A 24,649-nucleotide genomic window follows, 5' to 3' on the forward strand; every position below is an offset into this window, starting at 1 on the left:
AAAGTTTGCACTAAAGTTTTGAGAAAAATGAACTATTTTCTAACTTACAAAGAATCTTAAGGGAAAAGAATTGGAAATGTAAGTAAAGTTAAATTTCGGTATATCAAACACCGATATCTTGAATACCATGAATATGTCAAAGTGATTTGGAAGTCCCAACTACTTATTCTTCATTTATTTTACCCTGGATATCTTGAATCTTCTGATATCTCAAAGTTCTTCTCTTGGTACCATAGTGTTTGAAATGACAAGGTTTGACTGTATAGTATATTAAAATTTGATATGCGAGGATTCTCGATATCGAGGTTAGAAATACATAATGAAAAGTGGTTGGAACTTCTAACCCACTTCAACATATCCAAGGTTTTAAAGATATCACTGTTCAAGATAATGAAGTTTAACTGTATATATGTCTATGGAATATAATGAAGATTACATGTATCAATTACATGAAAAACATATTTAACATTTATCATTGAGTGTATATTCAAAAAAATTTGAATATTTACTCTTTGAAATTTTATTTACTAGATTCAGAAATGTAGTAATCTCAGTATAATTAACTTATATTTAATAAAAAAAAAAATCTTTAAAATTTTTCTGTAAAACTTGAGGAAGCCCTCAGATGGTACATAACTCTGCCAACTTAACTTCTTCACATCACTTATCTATTTAGTTTTCTATCTGGAATGTAACTAAATTTTATAAATTCTTCAATTATCTTTAAAAAAAATTCCTGCATCAGCATCTAATACAAATTAAATTAGAATTTTAATTGCTGCTTCCTTGTCTGAAGTTACTTTTTCTAATGTCTCACCAAGAGGTTTTGAAATCTCGTAGTACATCAAACAAAAGGAAAAATACAGGTAAAAAGTCTAACATTTTATGTAAATAATGAAATATTTGTTTTTTTAACCTAATATTTTATCCACTAATATTAAAGTACAGTCCTCGATGTGAGAATTATATTTCACAGGACACACAAGAGATATCTAAAAAAGTCCCTACTCCTTTATCAAAAACTTACAGAGAGCATAATTACTTATCTTCAGCCATTATAAACTACTGGTTAAATATGTGCGTTCATACATTTCAATCTTAGAACAGCCTTATTTTTTTGTTAACCATAGTTCAAACTCTTTGTTCTGCCTCAAGAAACTTGTGTACAGTAAGTTTCAAGAGTAAAACACTCATTGCTGCTAGCAAGTCAAAATGTATAACCTTACTTGATGCTTCATCAACTATAAATACATCCCATATTGACTCTTTTTTAGCTGAACTTGAACCTGCATCTGTTTCTTTTTCACACTTATTTAACACTGCACTGTCCTCTTCTCTTTACAGTAGCTTTCCCCCACATAGAGAACATTCCTTTAATGGCAACCAAGTAATGTCTGCAATAGAGATCTCTAGATGTGTATACATCCAACCTTGTAAAAAATCACATATCATTTAATTGTTTCATACATGTATCAATATTTTCATGTTCGACTTGGAGTTGTTAAATAAAAATGCCTTATTTGTTTTTTAATGAGAATTTTTTTTCACTATATTTTTAGTCAATTCCTACCTTTCAGCATTTCATAGGGAGATGCCAAACTGTTGCAATTTACACAAGTCCTGTACATTGTTGAACAAGGCAAAAAAGTTAGACAACACATCCCTGTAAAAATAACACTAAAAATTTCTACCTACAGGTGTAATTATGCACAAAACAATTATGTTTGTTGCTTCTTATCATCAATATCACATTTGAAATTGAACTGTACCATTGCATTCTTTTTTTTTTTAAGCATAACATTTTAACTTTTTTGTAACACAATCCGCTATAAATTGTTACCAAATGCATGGCCATTTTGGCAAACCCAGGTCAATTCTTCTTCATTCAGAGCTGATGCTAGTCAGGAAAACATAATCACTCACAAATATTATCAAAAAGATGAAGTTGCTGCATCCAGTGCTTCTCTTTTAAAGTACAGAAAACACATAAATTTGATATTTATTTTACGCAGTTACCCTGAACCTGCCAGAATTTCCTTGGATTAAAATCATGATACACCCTCAGGCTCTAAAAATATTTTTGCCAGAAATGAGCTTCCAATGCTTCTCTAATTCATCCTTTCCATATACTGGCTAGTACTACTTAGAGGGGTTATACATGTAATAAAGATTTTTTTTAATATGTGCATTAAATTCATTTGGAATAAAAGAATTACATCATTTCTGTGATAATCAGTTTGAGGACCCTCTGTGAACACATTAAGTAAGGATACATGACTGACAGATAAAACAATCCTGGTGATCTTTGATCTCTATCAAGTGACTTATTTGTTCAGAGTTCACAATGGGAACCTTTCCTTCTTGGTCATTCTGCCACTTTAGCAATGCACTCAAAATCTTTATCTCTGAAAACAAAATCCTTTGATGTTACATTAGAACAAAAATTTGCTTTGCAATTCATTGTTCTCTATTTCATAAATAATACAATTTTAGGAGAAGATTATCTAAATTCTTTTGTCTCTCTGTCATTTAAATAAGTTCAATTCAAATTATGCAAGATCACAGAAACCTTTTCAATGTAACTGATTGGTCCTCTGTACTAATGCTGCCAGAAAAAATTTTTGTTGTCATGATATTGTTGACTTGAATACTTCCAAAAGATACTCTTTAATTCTGGAGTCACAACTCTTGAATGTTGGCTAATGGGAAAATACGCAGAAAAATCACCTGTTTGTGTGAACTGCCTCTGTTGTGATCGAAGGACTGCATCAAACACCTTTTCCACATGCTTTATCAGAATGATTTTGGACAGCTGTGATACAGTTCCTTTAGCTAGGGCAGCCTTGTGAATTCCTTCATCGGTTGTTTCTGGGATATGCAGCTGTATTGTCATTATGAAGTACCTAAAATAAAAGATCAAAATCACGTTTTGGACATGTCAGTTTTATCAGTGAAAAAAAAAAAATCAGTGATATTTTACCCTTACAGTTCTAAACATATAAAAGACACAGGAAACACACAATGTTGAATACCCCTTTTACAAGGGCAACAAATTGTGCATCTGCTAAAACTTTCTTTTTGCATGACTGATTTTTCTCTAATAAATATTTTAAAATGAAATTTATACAGCAATAAAGCTTAGTAAAAAGCAATTACTCCTTCAATTTGTTTGCAGACATTTATCCATGAAAAACTTATGCTTTGATTTTTTAACTGGGCATAGGTTAATATACTGCATACTGCAAATGCACTCCCTTAAAGAATCTCAATATATTACCTTAACACACGTAGAAGTTTGACATGCATAGAGATCCACTTATGTGACTGGGACACAAAGCTGGTTAAGGAGGGAATAATATTGATTCCAGACCAGAGACTTTGTCGGAAATACTCCAGGACATCAGGGATGCACTTCATTGGTACTGGAATGAATGAACTAATTTTTCCTAAGCTGTACTTTTCGTTTTTTTTTTCCTCCCAATACATATCATTCAGGGTTCTCACTAGGATTTTGCTAACTTGAGTCCCAGGACTCAAGATTTCTGACAAGGTTGCGTCTCAGCTAAATTTGATGCATCCCAGAAAAATTATGTTGAGTCCCAACTGAATTATTGCAGTATCCTTCCATCCAAACATCAAAAAAAAAAATCTTTCATTATTTTAACAGTTTGTTTACGAAATACTAACATATTCAAATATGTAAACTGGCGATGCATTCAAGCCATATTCTAAAATACACGCATAATCAATTGCCATAAAAATAGACTTGGTGTTTATAAAGCTAAAATTAACTATTGCATAATCAATTAGTACCCTAAAGTTGACTGTATACAATCACAAGTGTCATGTGCAATGAGGCGTAACTAATCCTGTCGGTCGTCTGCACTGGGTGAAATTCACGAGATAATCAAGCCGCATTGTGTATACAAGCAATAATTATGGTTTCTAGATAAAACTCAAGATTCAAAAGTGATTTAAAAAAAAAAGCTGCTTTGTGTTTACATCTATCAGAGTTTGGCATGCGACACTATTATGACTATGGACTAATAAACATGAAATATCTTATAATCAATCCCTGTTTCAAAAAAAAAAAAAAAAATAGAAATAGAGCAAGTTGTTTCTAGGACAAACTTTATGGTAGTTATAGGAAGGTTTCGATTAAATATTTTTTTGACAAATCCAAACATCTGAAATCTCTGGTTTTTGAAAGCACCTGAATTTTCTTGCTGACGAGGACGCGTCAACTCACGAGTCCGCGGACGCATCGTTTTTAAGAACCTTGCATCCCAAATAATTTTGCTGTGTCTGGGATGCAGATTCTTGCATTAATGAGAACCCTGATAGTTATAAACGGATTTCTTCAATAATCAACTTTATAAGTCTTTTTCATGAAATAAGAAAACATTTATTCTAATGGTTTAGAAGTAAGCAGGTAGAGAGAGAGAGAGAGGAAAAAAGAATACCAGTCTCATCTAGTAACAGTCGTTCTGCAGTTTTTCTCTGCTCCTCTTCTGATTTTACAGACAAAGTGAATACCTGTAAACAACAGTATTTTTAATATATTTTGGTTTTCATTTTGTTTCTGGTATGCAACATTAGTATTTTTTGATTTTATCATTTCCTTTCCTATAAACAGAAGACAATGTATCCGATTATTTGTTTTCAGTTAGTTCTTTGGCTTCCATTGAACTTTTTTGGTGGATGAGGCTGAAAGTACTATATTTTCAATAGAAATAATTCAAACCAATTACATCCGTTCCAATCATTGGTAACATATCCATATCATTTAAACTTACATGCATTGGTTGTCTTTTCATGTGTTTCAGATCAAATTTTTTCAGTGGCCTGTGAATTAATATTTAAGCAAAAGAGTTTATAAAGGATGAAGGTTTGAAGCTGATTTTGTATCAGTATATACATGTATGACTTTGAATGTGAATCACTTTTCCTATTGTACTTACCATGTAGGTAAGATGGCAAACATTCCATTTGGCGAACTACTTATTCCAAATATTTTCCTTATGTTGACAAAGTCTGTAGTAAGTGCAGAAAATTTAAGTTCAGTCTTTCCATCTATAAGGAAATTATAAAACATGATATGGCACAGAAGAAAGATAAAATGATTTCCAGTATACAATACAGAAAATCACAAAATGCAATATTTCTAAAGCTGCAAAACTCAGTTAAAAAGGAAGTCACAGGAACTTTTTCTTGCTTATATATTTTTAAGGCCTCATGCATCCTTTGGGGCACGGAGAGGATAAGTAAGTAAGTAAATTGTTAAAAAAATTTTATTCTTAATAAGTGAGATTCAGTAACATAGTGGAAGTAGCCTTGGGGATTCCTAACAAATTTCTTATAAACAAGATTTCCTAATAACTGAGTTCTTTACAAGTTTTACTGTAAGTCAGTTTGCTACTGCATGCTAAAATAATAAAGTCAGAGGATGGAACTTTATCAGAAATCTTTTTCTCATACATTTATATGGTATACTTTCATTTGTGCTTATTGTATGACTGACAAACAGCTTCTAAAAAATAAAACATCAAAAATATTGAATTCTAAACTGAAAATTGTTAAAACATGTTTACAAAATTAAATTCTTCTACTTTGAAATATTAAAAAATGACAATAAAATACCTTCAGTCAAAGATGGTTGAATAATCTGTAAATGTCCATCTTGTGATGAAATCACAAAAAAACTGTCTATGGAAAATAATCCTACAATGACAGAATTAAACTTCCATTACTTCTATTAAACATTCTAAATCCCAAAATAAATGACATCCATTCCTGTTTTGACTTACCAGTGACAGTAAAATCATGCTGACCCAGATAAGAATTTCTCTCTACCACTTCTGATGTTTTGATATTAATCAGGAAAGACAAAACATGGATATCTTTAGATACTATAAGGAGTACACATTTCTGAAAAAAAAAGAAAATATTTTAAAGATGATTGATTCTTAACATACCAAACTAACCATGAAGTGGTGAATATTATACTTGTTATTCTTAAATTACTTTGGACTCTCATGAGTCACTAGAGCAATGCCACAAGCAGCCACTCAAATCCTTACTAGCAATGTAAACACTGTTTTCAAAGCTATTTTGTCCAATCTGTGATTTAATCAATCAAATTGGAGACATATTTTTCTTTGATACTTGGCTTCACTTAGCAAAAGGGAAATTGCAAATAAGCAGCATGTATGTTAGAAAAACTTGTGTACAAAATGTTTTAAGAAAGAAAGGGGAATTTTGTAGAGATTTTGATAGCTTATAGTGAACTATATATACATGTATGAATGTGTTGTGGAAAACAAGGAAAATCTATTATTAGATATGTGCTGTTACAGCTTTAGTAAAACAAGGTGGTATTGTTACCATTAACATGAATATTTGCAGAATTATGTTAAGTGGCTACTCTCAACACTTCCACAAGGAAGTTGTTTAACACAAGTGTCACTATGTTGGGGATACCTGTGATAACAGTTTCCAGGCAATACAGTCCACCCTGATGAGGTCCTGATCCCCATGTACAATGGTCTTTGAGTCTGTGGTGAGCTTTCTTTTATCAATGGATAGACTAATCACTTCACCAGACTGGTATCCAATAACCAGACATCCTGAGAAAAAGGAAGAGGAATATTGTTCTAGTGCCAAATAAAATGTCAACATATTTATTCACCAAATCATCCTGGCATAATGAAATTTCATTTATCATTGGAAACATGACACATGTACATGCCCCCATTACCTAGCTTAATCAAAATTGTTACCATTTTCTTCAGTGGTTCCTATACTCCAACACAAACTAGATGGAATGGATGATAATGGCAGTGTTTCACTAACAATGATGACATCATCTCTGGAAGAAACATATACAGTATTTATTAATGGCATTTAATTAAAATGTCTACTTGATTTGCTTATTCCTGTTTTTCCAGCATTCATGAAAGCTTCTAATTTTAGTTAAGGACTCATATGAGATTCTAACATGAGAATAAGAGTATTTGTCAATGATTTCTTGGTTTTAGAATCAATTTCTAAGTCCACTGGCTTAGGACAAAACTAAATACCTTGGCAACACCATTTGTTTAAATCAACAAGAGGCCCAAGGGCCTTAACGGTCACCTGAGTACAATACAACAATTTAGAGGATCCATAGAGTATTAAAATGAAATGAAAGGTGAAGCTTTGTTGCCCAAAAGCAAGAAAAATAGGGTGATCAGGATCAACAAAATAATTAGTCTACTATTCATTAACAGTTCATAAATTAGGTTCTAATCTGTTCCCCATTTATCACTATCACCATACAGTATATTAACAAACTATCAGTGCTTTTGTACTATTTTAATTCCTTGTTGTAATCTCTTACATTGGCCTCTCTTGGTCTTTGATGAACATTTAATAAGACAAGTTATTTTTGTCTCATTTTCATTTATCTATTACTTACAAGTCCACATGATCATTAAAACTATGAAAATACTTTTTGTATTATACAATAAAAATTCTTGCATAATTCTCTTATTCTATTAATTTTTCAAGTACATTATTTACAAAGATTAATTATCAAAAGTAAACGGCAAAGGGGAATAACTCCTCTCAGTAGAATGCAAATTAATTGAGCCCTGGCTAGGACCAGAACACTTGACCAAATGGTCCAGATGTTCAAAAATCTGGTAAAAATACCCTTCCTTATTACAACTTTTACACTTTTTGCCTCTGATTTGCCCAAGTGCAGAGAAGATTTTTAAAGAAATAATGCATTTTAACTACAGATTCACTATATTATCAATAGAGCCCCTCTCCCCCCCCCCCCCCCCCTTCACCACCGAGAAACACCAGAGCCTCTCACCCTGGGACCAGAAGTTTCAAGTTTGCTCATCATAAGTAATCACTTTGTTTAAATGCTTAACATTAAGGAGCAGACAGGATTATTTAATAGAATTAATGCATTTTCACTACATTATCAACAGCCCCACCCTTACACCAGCACATCTGACCCAGGGGTCATGCAATTCACTACTCTGGAAGAAGCACTCTTGCTCATCATAACTATAAACTTAGCTTCTTTGCTTTTTAACCAGAAGTAGAAAAGAATATTTTCAAAGAAATTTTGATTTTTCACTATATAATCAATAGAGCCCCCCCCCCCCACCTTTTGACCAGAACCCTTGACCCTGGGGCCATGAAATTCACAATTTTAGAAGAGGCATCCTTGCATATCATAACAATGTACTTAGTTTGTTTAAATAGTACCCAGGGGCAGAGAAGAAGATTTTCAAAGAAATAATTCACCTTCACTGTAGGAGCTATATAGCCCCACCCTAGCACAAGAACCCCTGTCCCTGGGGCCATGAATTTCACAATTTTGGAAGAGGTGTCCTTGCTTATCATAACAATGTACTTAGTTTGTTTAAATAATGCCCAGAAGCAGAGAAGAAGATTTTTAAAGCATTAATGCATTTTCACTATATAATAAATAGAGCCCCGCCCTAGCATCAGAACCCCTGACCCAGGGGCCATGAAATTCACAATTTTGGTAGAGTTACTCTTGCTTATCATAACTATGTATTTAATTTGTTTAAATAATACCCAGGAGTAGAGAAGAAGATTTTCAAAGAAATAATGCACTTTCACTATATGATCTATATAGCCCCCCCCCCCAGCACCAGAACCCCTTACCCTGGGGCTATGAATTTCACAATTTTGGTAGAGTCACTCTTGCTTATCATAACTATGTATTTAATTTGTTTCAATAATACCCAGGAGTAGAGAAGAAGATTTTTAAAGAAATAATGCACTTTCACTATATGATCTATATTCCCCCCCCCCCCCCCCAGCACCAGATCCCCTGATCCTGGGGCCATGAATTTCACAATTTTGGTAGAGTCACCCTTGCTGATCATAACTATGTATTCAATTTGTTTAAATAATACCTAGGAGTAGAGAAGAAGATTTTCAAAGAAATAATGCACTTTCACTGTACGATCTATACAGCCCCACCCTAGCACCAGAACCCCTGACCCTGGGGCCATGAATTTCACAATTTTGGTAGAGTCACCCTTGCTGATCATAACTATGTATTCAATTTGTTTCAATAATACCCAGGAGTAGAGAAGAAGATTTTCAAAGAAATAATGCACTTGCACTATATGATCTATATAGCCCCGCCCTAGCACCAGAACCCCTGACCCTGGGGCCATGAATTTCACAATTTTGGTAGAGGGCTCAATGCTTATTACAATCATGTCAACAGTTTGACTGCTTGATGTCCAGGAGTAAAGAAGAAGATTTTTAAAGATTGCATTAATTTTGATGGTTTTAGCCCCACCCCTCAGGCCCCGGGGGGGCAGGGACCATGAAATTCACAAATTTTGTTCCCCTTCACACATAGATGCCATATGCAAAAATTGGCTGAAATTGGTTCAGCGGTTTTCAGAGAAGAAGCTGAAAATGTTCAAATGTTAACACACGACGCACGACGGACGACGACGGACGAAAACAGATAGCAATAGGTCACCTGAGTGACTCAGGTGACCTAAAAATAGATAAAATTTTGTATCTTAGTGAAGTCTACTTGTGTACCAAATTTATTGAAAAGGCCACCTGTAGGAGGAGTAGCACTTTGAAAGAAATTCTTGAAATTTCTATTTTTTAGTAACAAAGCAACACCATTGATTGAAATCAAAAAATGATATACAGAACTACATGAATGTGTCTGAGTATAGTCTACTTGTGTAAAAAAGTTTTACTGGAATCAGATCAAAACTGTAGGAGAAATAGATTTTTGAGAGAATTTCACAGAAATCCCCATTTTTAGTAACCATGGCAACCCCAGTCATCTTAGAAGAGTTGGCTTGTGTACCAAGTTATACTGAAATTGGGCTTAAACTGTAGGAGAAGAAGCTTTTTGAAAAATTGCTTAGGCAGACAGATGGACAGACAACAGACATTTTACTATTGCATAAGGTCTTCTAGTCTCTGACCAGTAGAGCTAAATATGAATACTTACTTTGAGAGCAGAGGGGGTATTATCTTTATCAGGTGTATCACCCCACTTTTCATAGCAACTGCTAATATGTAATACTTCACATCATCAAAATTACATATAGGTGACCATGCAATATCTGAAAAAAAGTTAATTATCAAATTGTTGAACTCAATACCAACAAGAGGCCCAAGGGCCTTAACGGTCACCTGAGTACAATACAACAATTTAGAGGATCCATAAACTGATAAATGAAGCTTTGTTGCCCAACAGCAAGAAAATAGTATGATTAGCATCAACAAAATAATTGGTCTAGTATCTATCTGCCCCCCCCCCCCCCCATTTATCACTATTCCCATGCAGACTATTAACAAAATGTCTATTATTCAACCCCATATTATTCCTTCTCACAATGGCCTCTCTTGGCCGTTGAAGAACATTTAAAAAGATAGGTTATTTTTGTCTCATTTTTATTCATCTATTATTTCCAAGTCATTAAAACTATGAAAGTACTTTTTTTATTATACAATAAATTTTCTTGCATAATTCTCTTATTCTATTAAGCTTTCAAATACATTATGTAAATTGATTAATTATCAAAGGTGAATGAAGGGGAATAACTTTGCTCAGTAGAATACAAGTTAATAGAGCCCTGGCCAGGACCAGAAAACTTGACTAAATGGTCCAGGTGTTCAAAATTCTGGTAAAAATACCCTTGCATATTAAAACTTTTACTCTGTTTGTCTTGAACATCCAAAGAAGCATAGACAATTTTCAAAGAAATGCATTTTCACCATATTATTAAATAAATAAAGCCCCATCCTTACACCAGAACATCTGACCCATTGGCCACAAACTCACAATTCTGGAAGAAGCACCCTTTCTCATCATAACTATACACTTGTTTCTTTAGTTTATAACCAGGAGTAGATAAAAAATTTTGAAAGAAATTAAGCATTTTCACTATATAAATGTAATCAATAGAGCTCCCCCCCCCCCCCCGAACCCCTGACCCTGGGGCCATGAATTTCACAATTTTGGAAGAGGCATTCTTCCTTATCATAACCATGCACTTCCTTTGTTTGAAAAATACCCAGGAGCAGAGAAGAAGATTTTGAAAGAATTCATGCCCTTTCCCTATATAATCAATAGAGCCCCCACCCCCCCCCCCCCCCCCCCCACTCTAACACCAGAACCCCTGACCCTGGGGCCATGAAATTCACAATTTTGGAAGAGGCACTCTTGCTCATCATAACTATGTACTTAGTTATTTTATTTAATACCCAGGAGCAGAAAAGATTTTCTAAGAATTAATGCATTTTCACTATATAATCAATAGAGCCCCCCCCTAACACCAGAATCCCTGACCCTGGGGCCATGAATTTCACAATTTTGGAAGAAGTACTCTTGCTCTTCATAACTATGTACTTAGTTACTTTATTTAATAACCAGGAGCACAGAAAAGGATTTTCATAGAATTACTGCAATTCTACTATACAATCAATAGAGCCCCCCCCCCCCTAACACCAGAACCCCTGACCCTGGGGCCATGAAATTCACAATTTTGGAAGAGGCACTCTTGCTCATCATAACTATGTACTTAGTTACTTTATTTAATACCCAGGAGCACAGAAAAGGATCTTCATAGAATTACTGCATTTTCACTATATAATCAATAGAGCCCCGCCCTAACACCAGAACCCCTGACCCTGAGGCCATGAAATTCACAATTTCGGAAGAGGCACTCTTGCTCATCATAACTATGTACTTAGTTAGCAGAGAAGAAGATTTTCAAAGAATTCATGCATTTTCACTACATAATCAATAGAGCCCCGCCCTAACACCAAAACCCCTGACCCTGGGGCCATGAAATTCACAATTTTGGGAGAAATACTCTTGCTCTTCATAACTATGTACTTAGTTACTTTATTTAATAACCAGGAGCACAGAAAAGGATTTTCATAGAATTACTGCAATTCTACTATACAATCAATAGAGCCCCCCCCCCCCCCCCAACACCAGAACCCCTGACCCTGGGGCCATGAAATTCACAATTTTGGAAGAGGCACTCTTGCTCATCATAACTATGTACTTAGTTACTTTATTTAATACCCAGGAGCACAGAAAAGGATTTTCATAGAATTACTGCATTTTCACTATATAATCAATAGAGCCCCGCCCTAACACCAGAACCCCTGACCCTGAGGCCATGAAATTCACAATTTCGGAAGAGGCACTCTTGCTCATCATAACTATGTACTTAGTTACTTTATTTAATACCCAGGAGCAGAGAAGAAGATTTTCAAAGAATTCATGCATTTTCACTACATAATCAATAGAGCCCCGCCCTAACACCAGAACCCCTGACCCTGGGGCCATGAAATTCACAATTTTGGATGAGGCACTCTTGCTCTTCATAACTATGTACTTATTTAGTTTATTTAATACCCAGGAGCAGAGAAGAAGATTTTCAAAGAAATAATGCACTTTCACTATATGTTCTATATAGCCCCACCCTAGCACCAGAACCCCTGACCCTGGGGCCATGAATTTCACAATTTTGGTAGAGGGCTCAATGCTTATTACTATGATGCCAACAGTTTGACTGCTTGATGTCCTGGAGTAAAGAAGAAGATTTTTAAAGATTGCATTATTTTCAGTGGTTTTAGCCCCACCCCTCAGGTCCCAGGGGGGCAGGGACCATGAAATTCACCATTTTTGTTCCCCTTCACCCATAGATGCTATATGCCAAATTTGGTTGAAATTGGTTAAGCGGTTTCAGAGAAGAAGCTAAAAATGTTCAAATGTTAACACACGACGCACACCGCACGCCGACGGACGAGAACAGATAGCAATAGGTCACCTGAGTGACTCGGTGACCTAATAAAAAGTTAACTTATTCCCTTCAGATATACAGGTAACTCTCGATACCTCGAAGTCCGCGGGACTGAGGAAAAACTTCGAGAGATCAAGAGTTCAAGTTTTCAAGAGTCTGGAATTTTCCGGGTTTGTTGACAGGTTTTAAAATTAGTCTTACCGGATGTAAAAATTTTCATGCCGTGCTAACCTTTTGTATGTGGTTTTTATAAAACAAACGGTATTTTCTCGTAATTTAGATGAATATTTCAATAAACTGAGTAAAGTAAAAAATGTATATCGTCATTTCATGTATATTTATTTATTCTTTGTAATACGGACATCATACTAAGCATTCGAAACATGAAAACGACATTTTACCGCGTCATACATGTATAGATACATAGCATTGACTATTCCAAACATGATCATTGAATGCAGTTCTGTAAGTATTTGTCCAATAATAGTCGTCATATTGACATTGAGGCTGTTTCTGCTTTTTCATATTTCGTTTAACTTTGACACTGACTCAAAATAAAAATTAAATTAGTGTTTCGTCTTTTAATCAGTTACTACTTTTCACTGACACTGCGTCTCTAAATTACCATAAGACAGTCGATGATAATTATTTTAATAGCATATAGGCAAAATATGATTAATTATAAATCTATTGTCACCTTGCAGCATAAGTGTCACCTGAATAAGCATCCAGTTCCTCGTGTCTTCTGCCTGGGGCCATTTAAATGTCCAGGTAAAGGTGCTAATTATATAACCTTGTATACACATAGCCACTTCGAGGTATCGAGGGTAAATTCTAATAGAATATGCATAGCGGGACTGCAATTTGATTTCGGGGGATCAAGGATTTCGAGAGATCAAGAGTTCGAGAAATCAAGAGTAAATTTGCTTAGTTATATAGCGGAAAAATTCGGGACCGGAGACTCACTTCGAGCGATCAAGAACTTGGAGAGATCGAAATTCGAGCCATCAAGAGTTACCTGTAGCTCTTAAAATGTTGAATAAAAAGAGCAAAAAATATCTATTTTTTAATATTCTTCCCATCTTCATATATAGAGAATTTGTGATTTCATACCTGAAACAATTTGATGAAGGAAGTTCTTATCCAGTGAATACTAATCTCACAAGATACAATTAGGTAATTTTTTGTCTTTATTACCATAATATTGGGCTCAAAATAAACATTGAATGATCCATTTCTCACAGACTTACCTATCCACTGAAATTAAAGACTTCAGAATATACCAGTAAATAAGACATGTGGATTCATCAGAAAATTGTATCCTGCTTGGTTCATTACTAAGGACTTTGAACAAATCTGTTGGCTATCTACATTTGAATTATGACATTTTTTTTCTACAGGTTTAGATTTGGAATGTAATCACAAAACCTCTTGACCATGTTAACAATGTGAAGAACAATTTTTCACAAATCAGTACAGATATACTGTATATTTACTAACCAACAGCAAACATGTTGTAGCTGACTTCTTTGAATTCATTAAAGGTCATATTCTTTGATATCTTGTCTTTAAATCTTTCAAACAAAATGGTGTGCAGATCAACTACCTAGATAAAAGCAAAATTCTTTATTTACCAAAGTTTTTGAATGCATTTTAACTTTATGCCCTCTTCACAAACATGTGGAATAAATATTTCATTCTCAGTAAATTAATGTAATTTAATTGCAGTCACATGACAATTAAAGCAAAGTAAACCAATGCAAACTGAAATTTTACTTAATGAATCACTGTCAGGTTTGTTGGGTACGCCAGGCCATCAACGATAGTTGGAAACGTGGGATAAGTTGCATAACGAGCAAAGCTCATTATGCATAAATTATCCCACGTTTCCAACTATCATTGATGTCCCTAGCATACCCAACAAACTAGACTGTGATTCCTTATATTTAAATTTTCTTTGTGAAATAAAATTGTATTTATAAATTTAAAAAAAGTTGTCTTATAGATTTAAAATGCAGAATCCAAAGCAAGTATGGAAGTGTCCATCCCTAGATACATCCTCCATGCAAATTTGGTTAAAATATGGCTAAAATTCACTCATGTGGAAAATCTACCTCAGAACCAGCATCTAAAGCTGGTTGGTTAGTGTACACCCCTAGATGCATCATCCGCGCAAGTTTGGTCCAGGTAGGGCTTATAGTTACTTCGGAATGGTACTGATCCAAAAACTTTAACCTGTTCACTCATGTGGAAAATCTTGGTCAAATTCACCATTCGAAAGAAGTGTGGTAGTGTCCATCCCTAGGTGCATCTTCCATGCAAGTTTGGTCCATGCAAGGCTTATAGTTACCTGGGAACAAACCTGCTCCAGAAACTTTAACCCTGTCACTCATCTGGAAAATCAAGGTTAGATCCAGCATCCGAAGCAAGTGAAGTAGTAGTGTCCATCCCTAGATGCACCATACATGCAAGTTTGGTCCAGGTAGGGCTTATAGTTACTTGGGAATGGATCTCCTCCAAAACTTTAAACCTGTTCACTCATCTGGAAAATCTAGGTCAGATCCAGCATCCAAAGCAAGTGTGGTAGTGTCCATCCCTAGATGCATCATCCTTGCAAGTTTGGTCCAGGTAGGGCTCATATTTACATGGACTTGTTCCTAAAACTTTAACCGGTATACTGACGCTAATGCCAATTTCAAAATAGCTATAAAATCACCTTTAACCTCAAACTTGACAGATCACAAATAAATCTTACCTCTTTCCACCTCTTTCTATCATTCCCTGTAACATATATACCTAATCTGTGGTCCCCCGTTACTGCTGCTAGTGCACATCTACAATTTTTTTTGACAGGTATATAACCAAAATAAATAAGAGTACCAATCTTGATCAGATTCCAGTATAATGCTTACCTCCCCAGGGTATCTGCCCCTTCAGGTGACCACTTAGCTCTCACATAACCATGGTTAACTTGGCCCTTCTGGTAGGGATGCAATGGGTGGTTAAGGAATAATTCCTGCTTTTCATCTTTAAAAATATATATACATGTATACATAAAAGAAATTCAAACATTGATTCATAAGAAATAGTTGTCTAATATCAGCATGATCAGTTAACATTTGTCCTCTCACATCATATTTTGATTATTGCAATAAAATTGCTTAAGCAGAAATTTTTCTCGCGCGTGAATAAAAGTTGGTTTACAGTATTGGCCGATGATGAGGAACTATAAGCTGCATAAAAAGTACAGTTTGCAATAAGACACCTATTTATGCATACATTTAGAAAGATATTTTCAACTACAAAATTACTGGTAAATTTATGTAATTAATGAAATACAATTTATGTGATACTTCATGTCAATGAGAAAGGTGCTTAATGAAATGAACAGAGAATTGTTTGAAGAAACATACTGCACCTTCTGAAAAGATACTTCTTGATTCTTTCCAGGATACAAACACTTTGATAGGAAGTTTTGTAACATTGTTGGATTTTTCTGGGATTGGAATCAGTGAGAAATTGTAGTGAAAATTCTTATCCAGCTGCAGAGGTGAATGTTTCATTTCCTAAAAATATTACAAATAAAATATATTCATAAAATGCTTTCAATAATACCAGATAAACACAAAGAATTTTAACATTTTTCATATAAAAATAACTAATTATAGTTACAGATCTTAATAGTATGGTAGATAATGATTTAGATTTTAAGACAGTTTAAAAAATCTTATGTTTTTAAAAAAAAATTAAAATTATATATATTTATTTATCTATATTCTATATCGATGCTTTTCTCAAGTAAGTCGTTTTTTGACTTTGTTTACAAATCGTGTCCTACTTTCGATTCTTTATATGTGTAGTAGAGAACAGAGCGGATAAGATGCCCTTGTGGTGGCCTAATGTCTTTCTCAAAGTGCTTTAATGATTTATTATTACTTGACACAGAGGATGTCAAAGATTCTATTAATTATGCAAGAGAATGCATCTGTTCCTGTGAAGAATGTTCCAAGAAAAAATTGCATAAAAAAATATAGAAAAAGACTTTACGAAAATCTTTAACATTAAAACTAAAAGATCTGCTGATAAGCGCGTTAAGCGGTTTTGCGATTATCAGGCTTAAATTGATGATGAATAACATTTTTTACCATTATTATTATGCCTCTCTCCGTGCACAGCGAAACTCTATTATCCTCGCTCCATTTAACTGCATCGTGGCAGAATATTTGGTCAGAAAATTCCACATCAGCCACTCTTTTCTCTTCGCACCTCAGCATGTTGAACTGAAACTGGTTCGTGTAATGATGAGGCCACCAGAAAAAGTTTTGAATTCTTATGAAGAATTTCATTGGTTCTTTTTTACCGGAAAGAGCCAATCCACAATCGTGTGAGAAATAAAGATAATCTCTAAACACGTGGGTTTGTTTATAAATTTCCCAGCATGGTTTGGTCATGATTTACTGATTAATAAATGACTAATGGAGTTTAAATTTAATTTTTCTGATCCTCAGGAAAAGGAGACGGAAGTTGATATAGGTACAAGTATGTAGGAAAGACCAAACTTACTTATCGTCTTTAAAATAAGAGAGTGTTGGTTTGACCAGGGACCTATATACTAGTATATAGGTCCCTGGTTTGACACTTAAAAAAAAAACAACAACATTTTATCTACAACGATTCAGTAATCCAAAGGACTAGTGGCTTTTATAATTAAATTGGTAGCCCTGCTAATTTTCCATAGGGGCAGATTTTAGTTTGATATGTGACCATCAAGTTTTCTTTTTCCAGAATGTGATGCTCCAGCAGAAAGTCAGACAAGTGCACACAGTTTTGAACAGTTTCAAGAGTTATCCCAAGAAAAATTGGCAAGTGATAGTATAGATTTTGAATTTAAAAACTGTTTATATGTACATAAGGACTTTGGATGATTACCAACTATACATTTGTAATGGTTTGGGCAGTGGATATCGGCCTGGGTAGCTCAGTCAGTAGGGCACCTGCATGACTAGTGATGCAGGGGTCCTGGGTTTGATTCCCAGTCCAGCCATACATTCCATACTTTCCTGTTTGTTACACATTCATTGCCCATGCATTCACTCCATTATCAACATATGCATTTATGATCCATTTTTACTCTTCATGGAATACAGGTATCACGCATGCACATATGTTTTCCTTTTGATAATAATAATCTTTAAAGATATTTTAACACCCAACTCATACATTAAATTTTAGGGGACTTTTGCAGAGCACACCCAAATTAAATTCTTCTTTTCTCTTGCAGGATAACGTATATGCAAGGTTTCAAAGAAATTCCTATAATTTTAATAAAGTTTATATCAACTGCTACAAAAGTGAAGAGATAGAGAAATGGATAGTAAACAAAAACTCAGACAAATCAATTGTCAAAACAGCAGCAGCCTCGCACACAGACTTAGTCCCAGATGTTTATGAAGGTAAAGCAATTGTTGATCTATTAAAATTCCTATGACAAGATAAGGTGTAGGAGTGGGGAGGATTTCCTGAGAAAAAATTGTGTGTTTCAGAATGATCACATACACATATAATATTAATAGTACATGTACATTACTCCTTTCATTAATTCTTTACTTCTGTTTTTTAATTAAGGTGGTTTAACAGTCTGGGAATGTGGGTGTGATCTAGCAGAATTCATTGCTGATGGAGCCTTTGAATTCAAAGAAAAATCGGTTATAGAGGTAAGAAGTTCTTCTGCTTTCAGTAGATGTACATTTAAAGTTTTTATTTAATGCATTTTGTCATCTGGCACAGTGGCTAGATCAAATGTTTTACACTTCATTCTAAAAATGTAGAATAAGGAACTGAGCCTTGTATCATACAATGTAGGTTTCATTGTCAAATCCTACAACAAGACCTGGAGATCATTCGATCCTTTAGGCGATACCATATAAATGGAGATTCTTTGTTGCAATAGGTATTGGCACATAAAAAAACACTCATAGCTCAATGGCCATTACAGCCAGGAACAGGTCTAATGCATCCTTCCATCGGCCATTGGTGGTGTCCCAATACAAGTGACATATAACATATATTCTAAATACTGTAGAATCACTTATTTTTGTGGGGTCAAATGTTTGTGGTTCGAGGAAAAATTATTGGTTCTTTTGGATTTAATTTTGTGGTTTAAGAAGTGTTTAGTTGTCTTATATTGAAAAAATAACATTTCATAGAGAACAGGAATTCATGGAGCTCTAAGCATCATGAAAAACAGCAAGGATGAAACCTCACAAAAATTAGTGATATTTCACAGTAAAGCATAAAGCAAACAAACTAGCAAACTCGAATTAGTGCAATATTTACCAGAAAATTATCAGTGGTACATGGGGTATACATAATGTATATACATATATTTCTGATGAATCTTACAGGAAAGTTGAAACCTCTAAATGAATATTTAATTTTTCTAATTAACAAGAGGCCCAAGGACCTTAACAGTCACCTGAGTATAAAACAACAATCCATAGAAGATCCATAGAGTATAAAATAAACTGATAGAAGAAGCTTTTGTAAATCTTTGATCGTCCACTGTGGCCACACCCTATCCCCAGAGCATGATTTGAACAAACTTGAATCTATACTACCTGATGGTTCTATGTAAATATAATCAATCATGGCTTTGCTGTTGTTGAGAAAAGAATTTTTTCAAGATTTTTCCTACATATTCCAATGTAAAACTTTCATTGTCCATTGTGGCCACCTTACCCCTGGGGATCATGGTTTTAACAAACTTGAATCTAGATGTTTCCACATTTCATCTTTCTTGGCCCAGTAGTTCTGGAGAAGAAGATTTTTCCTATGTATTCCCATGTAAAACTTTGATCATCCATTGTGGCCCTACCCTACCCCTGGGGGGTCATGATTTGAACAAACTTGAATCTACACTACCTGAGGATGCTTCCACATAAATATGACTCATCATGACTTGGCTGTTCTTGAGAAGAAGATTTTTAAAGATTTTTTCTATATATCTCTATATGTAAAACTTTGATCGTCCATTGTGGCCCCACCCTACCCCTGGGAGTCATGATTTTAAAAACTTGAGTCTACACTACCTGATGATGTTTCCATAGTTTTATCCTCCCTGGTCCAGTGGTTCTTGAGAAGATTTTTAAATGATACCATTTATTTTTCACTAATTCTTAATTATCTCCCCTTGGAAGAAGGCGTGGCCCTTCATTTGAACTAACTTGAATCATCTTTACCCAAGGATAGTTTGTGGCAAGTTTGGTGGAAATTGGCCCAGTGGTTCTTGAGAAGAATTTGAAAATGTGAAAAGTTTACGCACGACGACGGACAAAAACAGATAGCAATAGGTCACCTGAGTGACTCAGGTGAACTAAAAAAAGAATATTGTGCTGATAGGTAAGTCATTGTAAAATTTTTATTGATTATGAATTGCCTTTAATTAAATACCTTGTCATCTTTTTCAAGCTTGGTTGCGGAGCAGGTTTACCTGGAATATGTGCAATGAAACTTGGTGCAAAACAAGTCCACTTCCAAGACTATGCAAGTATATAGTATTTATCATGTAATTGGTTTCAGTAGTGACAGATGCCAAACATTCCAGAAAAAATGCTTGAATATTTTATCAAAACAGTATTTGAAATATATGTCATTTGCACTATTTGTATCCTTATTTTAGTATTTTTGGAATGTTTTCAATATCAACACATGCCCCTGTATTTCCAAGATTTCGCCGAATTTTGGTGGCTATTTCTTATACGTCATGTATTTAATTTATTTTTCTATGTGTGCTTTAAAAGTTATTAAAACTGGGAATTAGCATAATTTTAAAAAATTGTCATGATGTTTTGGGCATATATATACAAGTTGTCTATCCTGTTAATATACATGTGTACATGTAAAAGTAAAACAATTTATGTACTGCTTGAATATATTGATGTTCACACATGGAAATAGCAGAAACAGAGAGAGAGTGTAGTGCATTCATTTTAAATACATAAGTAAAGATGCAAACATATTTATACAATCCTATGGTATATTATCATTATTGTATCAAAATCCCAACTGATAATGTACTTAAATACATGTAAGTATGTATGTGTACTGTCATCTAAGATTCCACTACCCTTGTAGTTCTCTTATAGTACCGTACTCAAGATTTGGCTAGAAGCTGACAACAAAAGCTTTTATATTATATTACCATTTATAAGATTTAAATTAGAATTCATACAAAGGATTTTCTTTCTGAAAATTTATGAGTTAAGAGATGTGTGTCATCTAATTTTCAGAATTCAGAAGTAATATCATATTTCACCATTCCAAACGTCTTAGACCTCAACAAAACTGACTCTTGTCAGTGTAGGTTCTTCTCTGGAGACTGGGGAGGACTTCAAAAGTATGCAGAAAATCATCCGGATTTAAAGTAGGTATATTTTCCCTTAGAACAGAGAAATTATAGGTAGGAAATTTCAAAAGAAGTCATATTCATCTGTGTGGTGGTCTTAACGTGATCTTGCAGTTAAATTAACTTTGTTAGGAATATTTTTGCAATACATTGTAAGTTTCCTTTCATGCATTTTCAATTTTTTCTTTCAGATTTGATTTTATTTTAACAGCAGAAACAATTTATAACTTGGATAATTATACCAAATTACACAGATTATTTCAGCAACTGCTAAAAGATAATGGTAAAATGTATCCTTCACAGAATTATACGTTGCTCTATTGTCAGTGCACTATAAGTTAACCAGACTCACTAACCTTTGAATTATAATACAATTCTACTCACTTTTGGTTATGACAGGCCGCAGAAAAAAATCAATAGCTGACCATGTGAGCTTTTAGGAGGATTCTTATGCGTAGAGAATTTTATATATATTTCAACTAAAAGAAAAATAATATGTTTTACACCTGTATTTTTTTTAAGTACACTAATAAATCAGTTCATATGGCCATGTCCAATCAATTAATCATGCACAGATAATAGAAAAATGCCTTCTGAAAATGTCCAGATGATCAATACTTTGAAATTCTCATCTTTTGAATAGTTCTTTGATGAGTTATTTCCCTTCCAGTATCTACAAATTCAATTTGCTTCAACTGATGACCATTTGAAAAATAAGTTTGGAATTTGTATTTGGATGTAAATATGACTGAATGTCCTGAACAGAACTCAGATTGGTAGCTGCTAAGTCCAATTACTATGGAGTGGGAGGTGGAACAGGGCTATTTGAGGATTTTGTGGCGAAAGAGGGATACTTCACTTACAAGTCTGTCAAAACTATAGAAGCCAGTAAGTAATGTTACTAATACAGTAAAAATATCAAGATGGCTATAAAACTGAACTCAGCTACCTACATCAGACATGATTTGAATTAATTTCCTTGCATAAAAGTAACACTGCTTGATGGTTTTATTTTTTTGTTTTGTTTTCAGGTGTACCAAGAGAAATCATTATGCTGGAGAAATCTCTCTGATGAACTCTTTGTGCATCATGCATTTGATACATAAACTAGAGACACTGTCAAATAGTTAAAAAAAAAAAATTGGTATAGGAAATCTATTTTCAGTATATTTTATGAAGTGTTTAATTTTTTCAGTGCAACAGTTTATTTTCTAGTAATTGAACCACGAAGACATTTGTAAGCTTTATTTTCAATATAATCATAATTATGCAAACGATGAGCTTTTGTTAAGCATGTGAGGAATTTGAACATACACTGAAAGTTGTAACCATTTCACATTCAGCTCTGTAAAATAAATAAGCTCTGCAATACTCTGTCAATAACAACAGGAGAATTATATCACAAGTCTAGCAAGCATGTAAAATAAAAAGTATACATGTGACTTGACATCTTTTGTCTCAGTTTAACAATATATTGTATCATTGTCTCTGTCCATGCGCTTAAAGCGTAGTGAAAGATTTTTATATACATTTTCAAATGCTCTTAGTTTTGAAAACAAGAGGCCCAAGGGCCTTAACGGTCACCTGAGTACAATACAACAATTTAGAGGATCCATAGAGTATTAAAATGAAATGAAAGGTGAAGCTTTGTTGCCCAAAAGCAAGAAAAATAGGGTGACCAGGATCAACAAAATAATTAGTCTACTATTCATTAACAGTTCATAAATGAGGTTCTAATCTGTTCCCCAATTATCACTATCACCATACAGTATATTACCAAACTATCAGTGCTTTTGTACTATTTTAATTCCTTGTTATAATCTCTTACATTGGCCTCTCTTGGTCTTTGATGAACATTTAATAAGACAAGTTATTTTTGTCTCATTTTTATTTATCTATTACTTACAAGTCCACATGATCATTAAAACTATGAAAATACTTTTTGTATTATACAATAAAAATTCTTGCATAATTCTCTTATTCTATTAATTTTTCATGTACATTATTTACAATGATTAATTATCAAAAGTAAACGGCAAAGGGGAATAACTCCTCTCAGTAGAATGCAAATTAATTGAGCCCTGGCTAGGACCAGAACACTTGACCAAATGGTCCAGATGTTCAAAAATCTGGTAAAAATACCCTTCCTTATTACAACTTTTACACTTTTTGCCTCTGATATGCCCAAGTGCAGAGAAGATTTTTAAAGAAATAATGCATTTTCACTACAGATTCACTATATTATCAATAGAGCCCCCCCCCCCCCCCCCCACCACCGAGAAACACCAGAGCCTCTCACCCTGGGACCAGAAGTTTCAAGTTTGCTCATCATAAGTAATCACTTTGTTTAACTGCTTAACATTAAGGAGCAGACAGGATCATTTAATAGAATTAATGCATTTTCACTACATTATCAACAGCCCCACCCTTATACCAGAACATCTGACCCAGGGGTCATGCAATTCACTACTCTGGAAGAAGCACTCTTGCTCATCATAACTATATACTTAGCTTCTTTGCTTTTTAACCAGAAGCAGAAAAGAATATTTTCAAAGAAATTTTGATTTTTCACTATATAATCAATAGAGCCCCCCCCCCCCCTTTTGACAAGGATCCTTGACCCTGGGGCCATGAAATTCACAATTTTAGAAGAGGCATCCTTGCATATCATAACAATGTACTTAGTTTGTTTAAATAGTACCCAGGGGCAGAGAAGAAGATTTTCAAAGAAATAATTCACCTTCACTGTAGGAGCTATATAGCCCCACCCTAGCACAAGAACCCCTGTCCCTGGGGCCATGAATTTCACAATTTTGGAAGAGGTGTTCTTGCTTATCATAATAATGTACTTAGTTTGTTTAAATAATACCCAGAAGCAGAGAAGAAGATTTTTAAAGCATTAATGCATTTTCACTATATAATAAATAGAGCCCTGCCCTAACATCAGAACCCCTGACCCAGGGGCCATGAAATTCACAATTTTGGTAGAGTTACTCTTGCTTATCATAACTATGTATTTAATTTGTTTAAATAATACCCAGGAGTAGAGAAGAAGATTTTCAAAGAAATAATGCACTTTCACTATATGATTTATATAGCCCCCCCCCCCCCCCCCAGCACCAGAACCCCTTACCCTGGGGCTATGAATTTCACAATTTTGGTAGAGTCACTCTTGCTTATCATAACTTTGTATTTAATTTGTTTCAATAATACCAAGGAGTAGAGAAGAAGATTTTTAAAGAAATAATGCACTTTCACTATATGATCTATATACCCCCCCACCCCCCAGCACCAGAACCCTTGACCCTGGGGCCATGAATTTCACAATTTTGGTAGAGTCACCCTTGCTGATCATAACTCTGTATCTAATTTGTTTAAATAATACCCAGGAGTAGAGAAGAAGATTTTCAAAGAA

The 24,649-nt window shown here is 34.3% G+C and overlaps 3 protein-coding genes across 3 annotated transcripts in view; 2 read left to right on the top strand and 1 right to left on the bottom strand.

The window, feature by feature from the left end:
• The window catches only part of LOC133197310 (leucine-rich repeat-containing protein 24-like), a 112,763-nt gene that overhangs the window by 69,505 nt on the left and 18,609 nt on the right, over window positions 1-24,649 (top strand). The window lies entirely within an intron of this gene.
• On the bottom strand, window positions 1,827-17,104 carry LOC133196343 (general transcription factor 3C polypeptide 4-like). The gene is made up of 17 exons (XM_061332253.1): window positions 16,976-17,104; window positions 16,249-16,396; window positions 15,743-15,857; window positions 15,586-15,664; window positions 14,331-14,436; window positions 10,019-10,133; window positions 6,780-6,868; window positions 6,481-6,626; window positions 5,808-5,928; window positions 5,641-5,721; window positions 4,962-5,073; window positions 4,797-4,845; window positions 4,464-4,536; window positions 3,278-3,422; window positions 2,728-2,903; window positions 2,274-2,405; window positions 1,827-1,891 (listed from the first exon to the last, which is right to left on the bottom strand). The coding sequence occupies exons 1-17, from the start codon at window positions 17,102-17,104 to the stop codon at window positions 1,827-1,829; spliced, it is 1,881 nt and encodes a 626-aa protein (XP_061188237.1).
• Window positions 17,839-22,468, top strand: LOC133196813 (histidine protein methyltransferase 1 homolog). Its single transcript, XM_061332669.1, has 8 exons — window positions 17,839-17,853; window positions 18,112-18,283; window positions 18,456-18,544; window positions 20,298-20,372; window positions 21,119-21,252; window positions 21,426-21,524; window positions 22,007-22,122; window positions 22,266-22,468. The coding sequence occupies exons 1-8, from the start codon at window positions 17,839-17,841 to the stop codon at window positions 22,304-22,306; spliced, it is 741 nt and encodes a 246-aa protein (XP_061188653.1). The 3' UTR covers window positions 22,307-22,468.

The sequence above is a fragment of the Saccostrea echinata genome, unplaced genomic scaffold, assembly GCF_033153115.1.
Source record: "Saccostrea echinata isolate AGI-Se365-2 ecotype Australia unplaced genomic scaffold, CSIRO_AGI_Sech_v1 ptg000030l, whole genome shotgun sequence".
Lineage (NCBI taxonomy): Eukaryota > Metazoa > Mollusca > Bivalvia > Ostreida > Ostreidae > Saccostrea > Saccostrea echinata.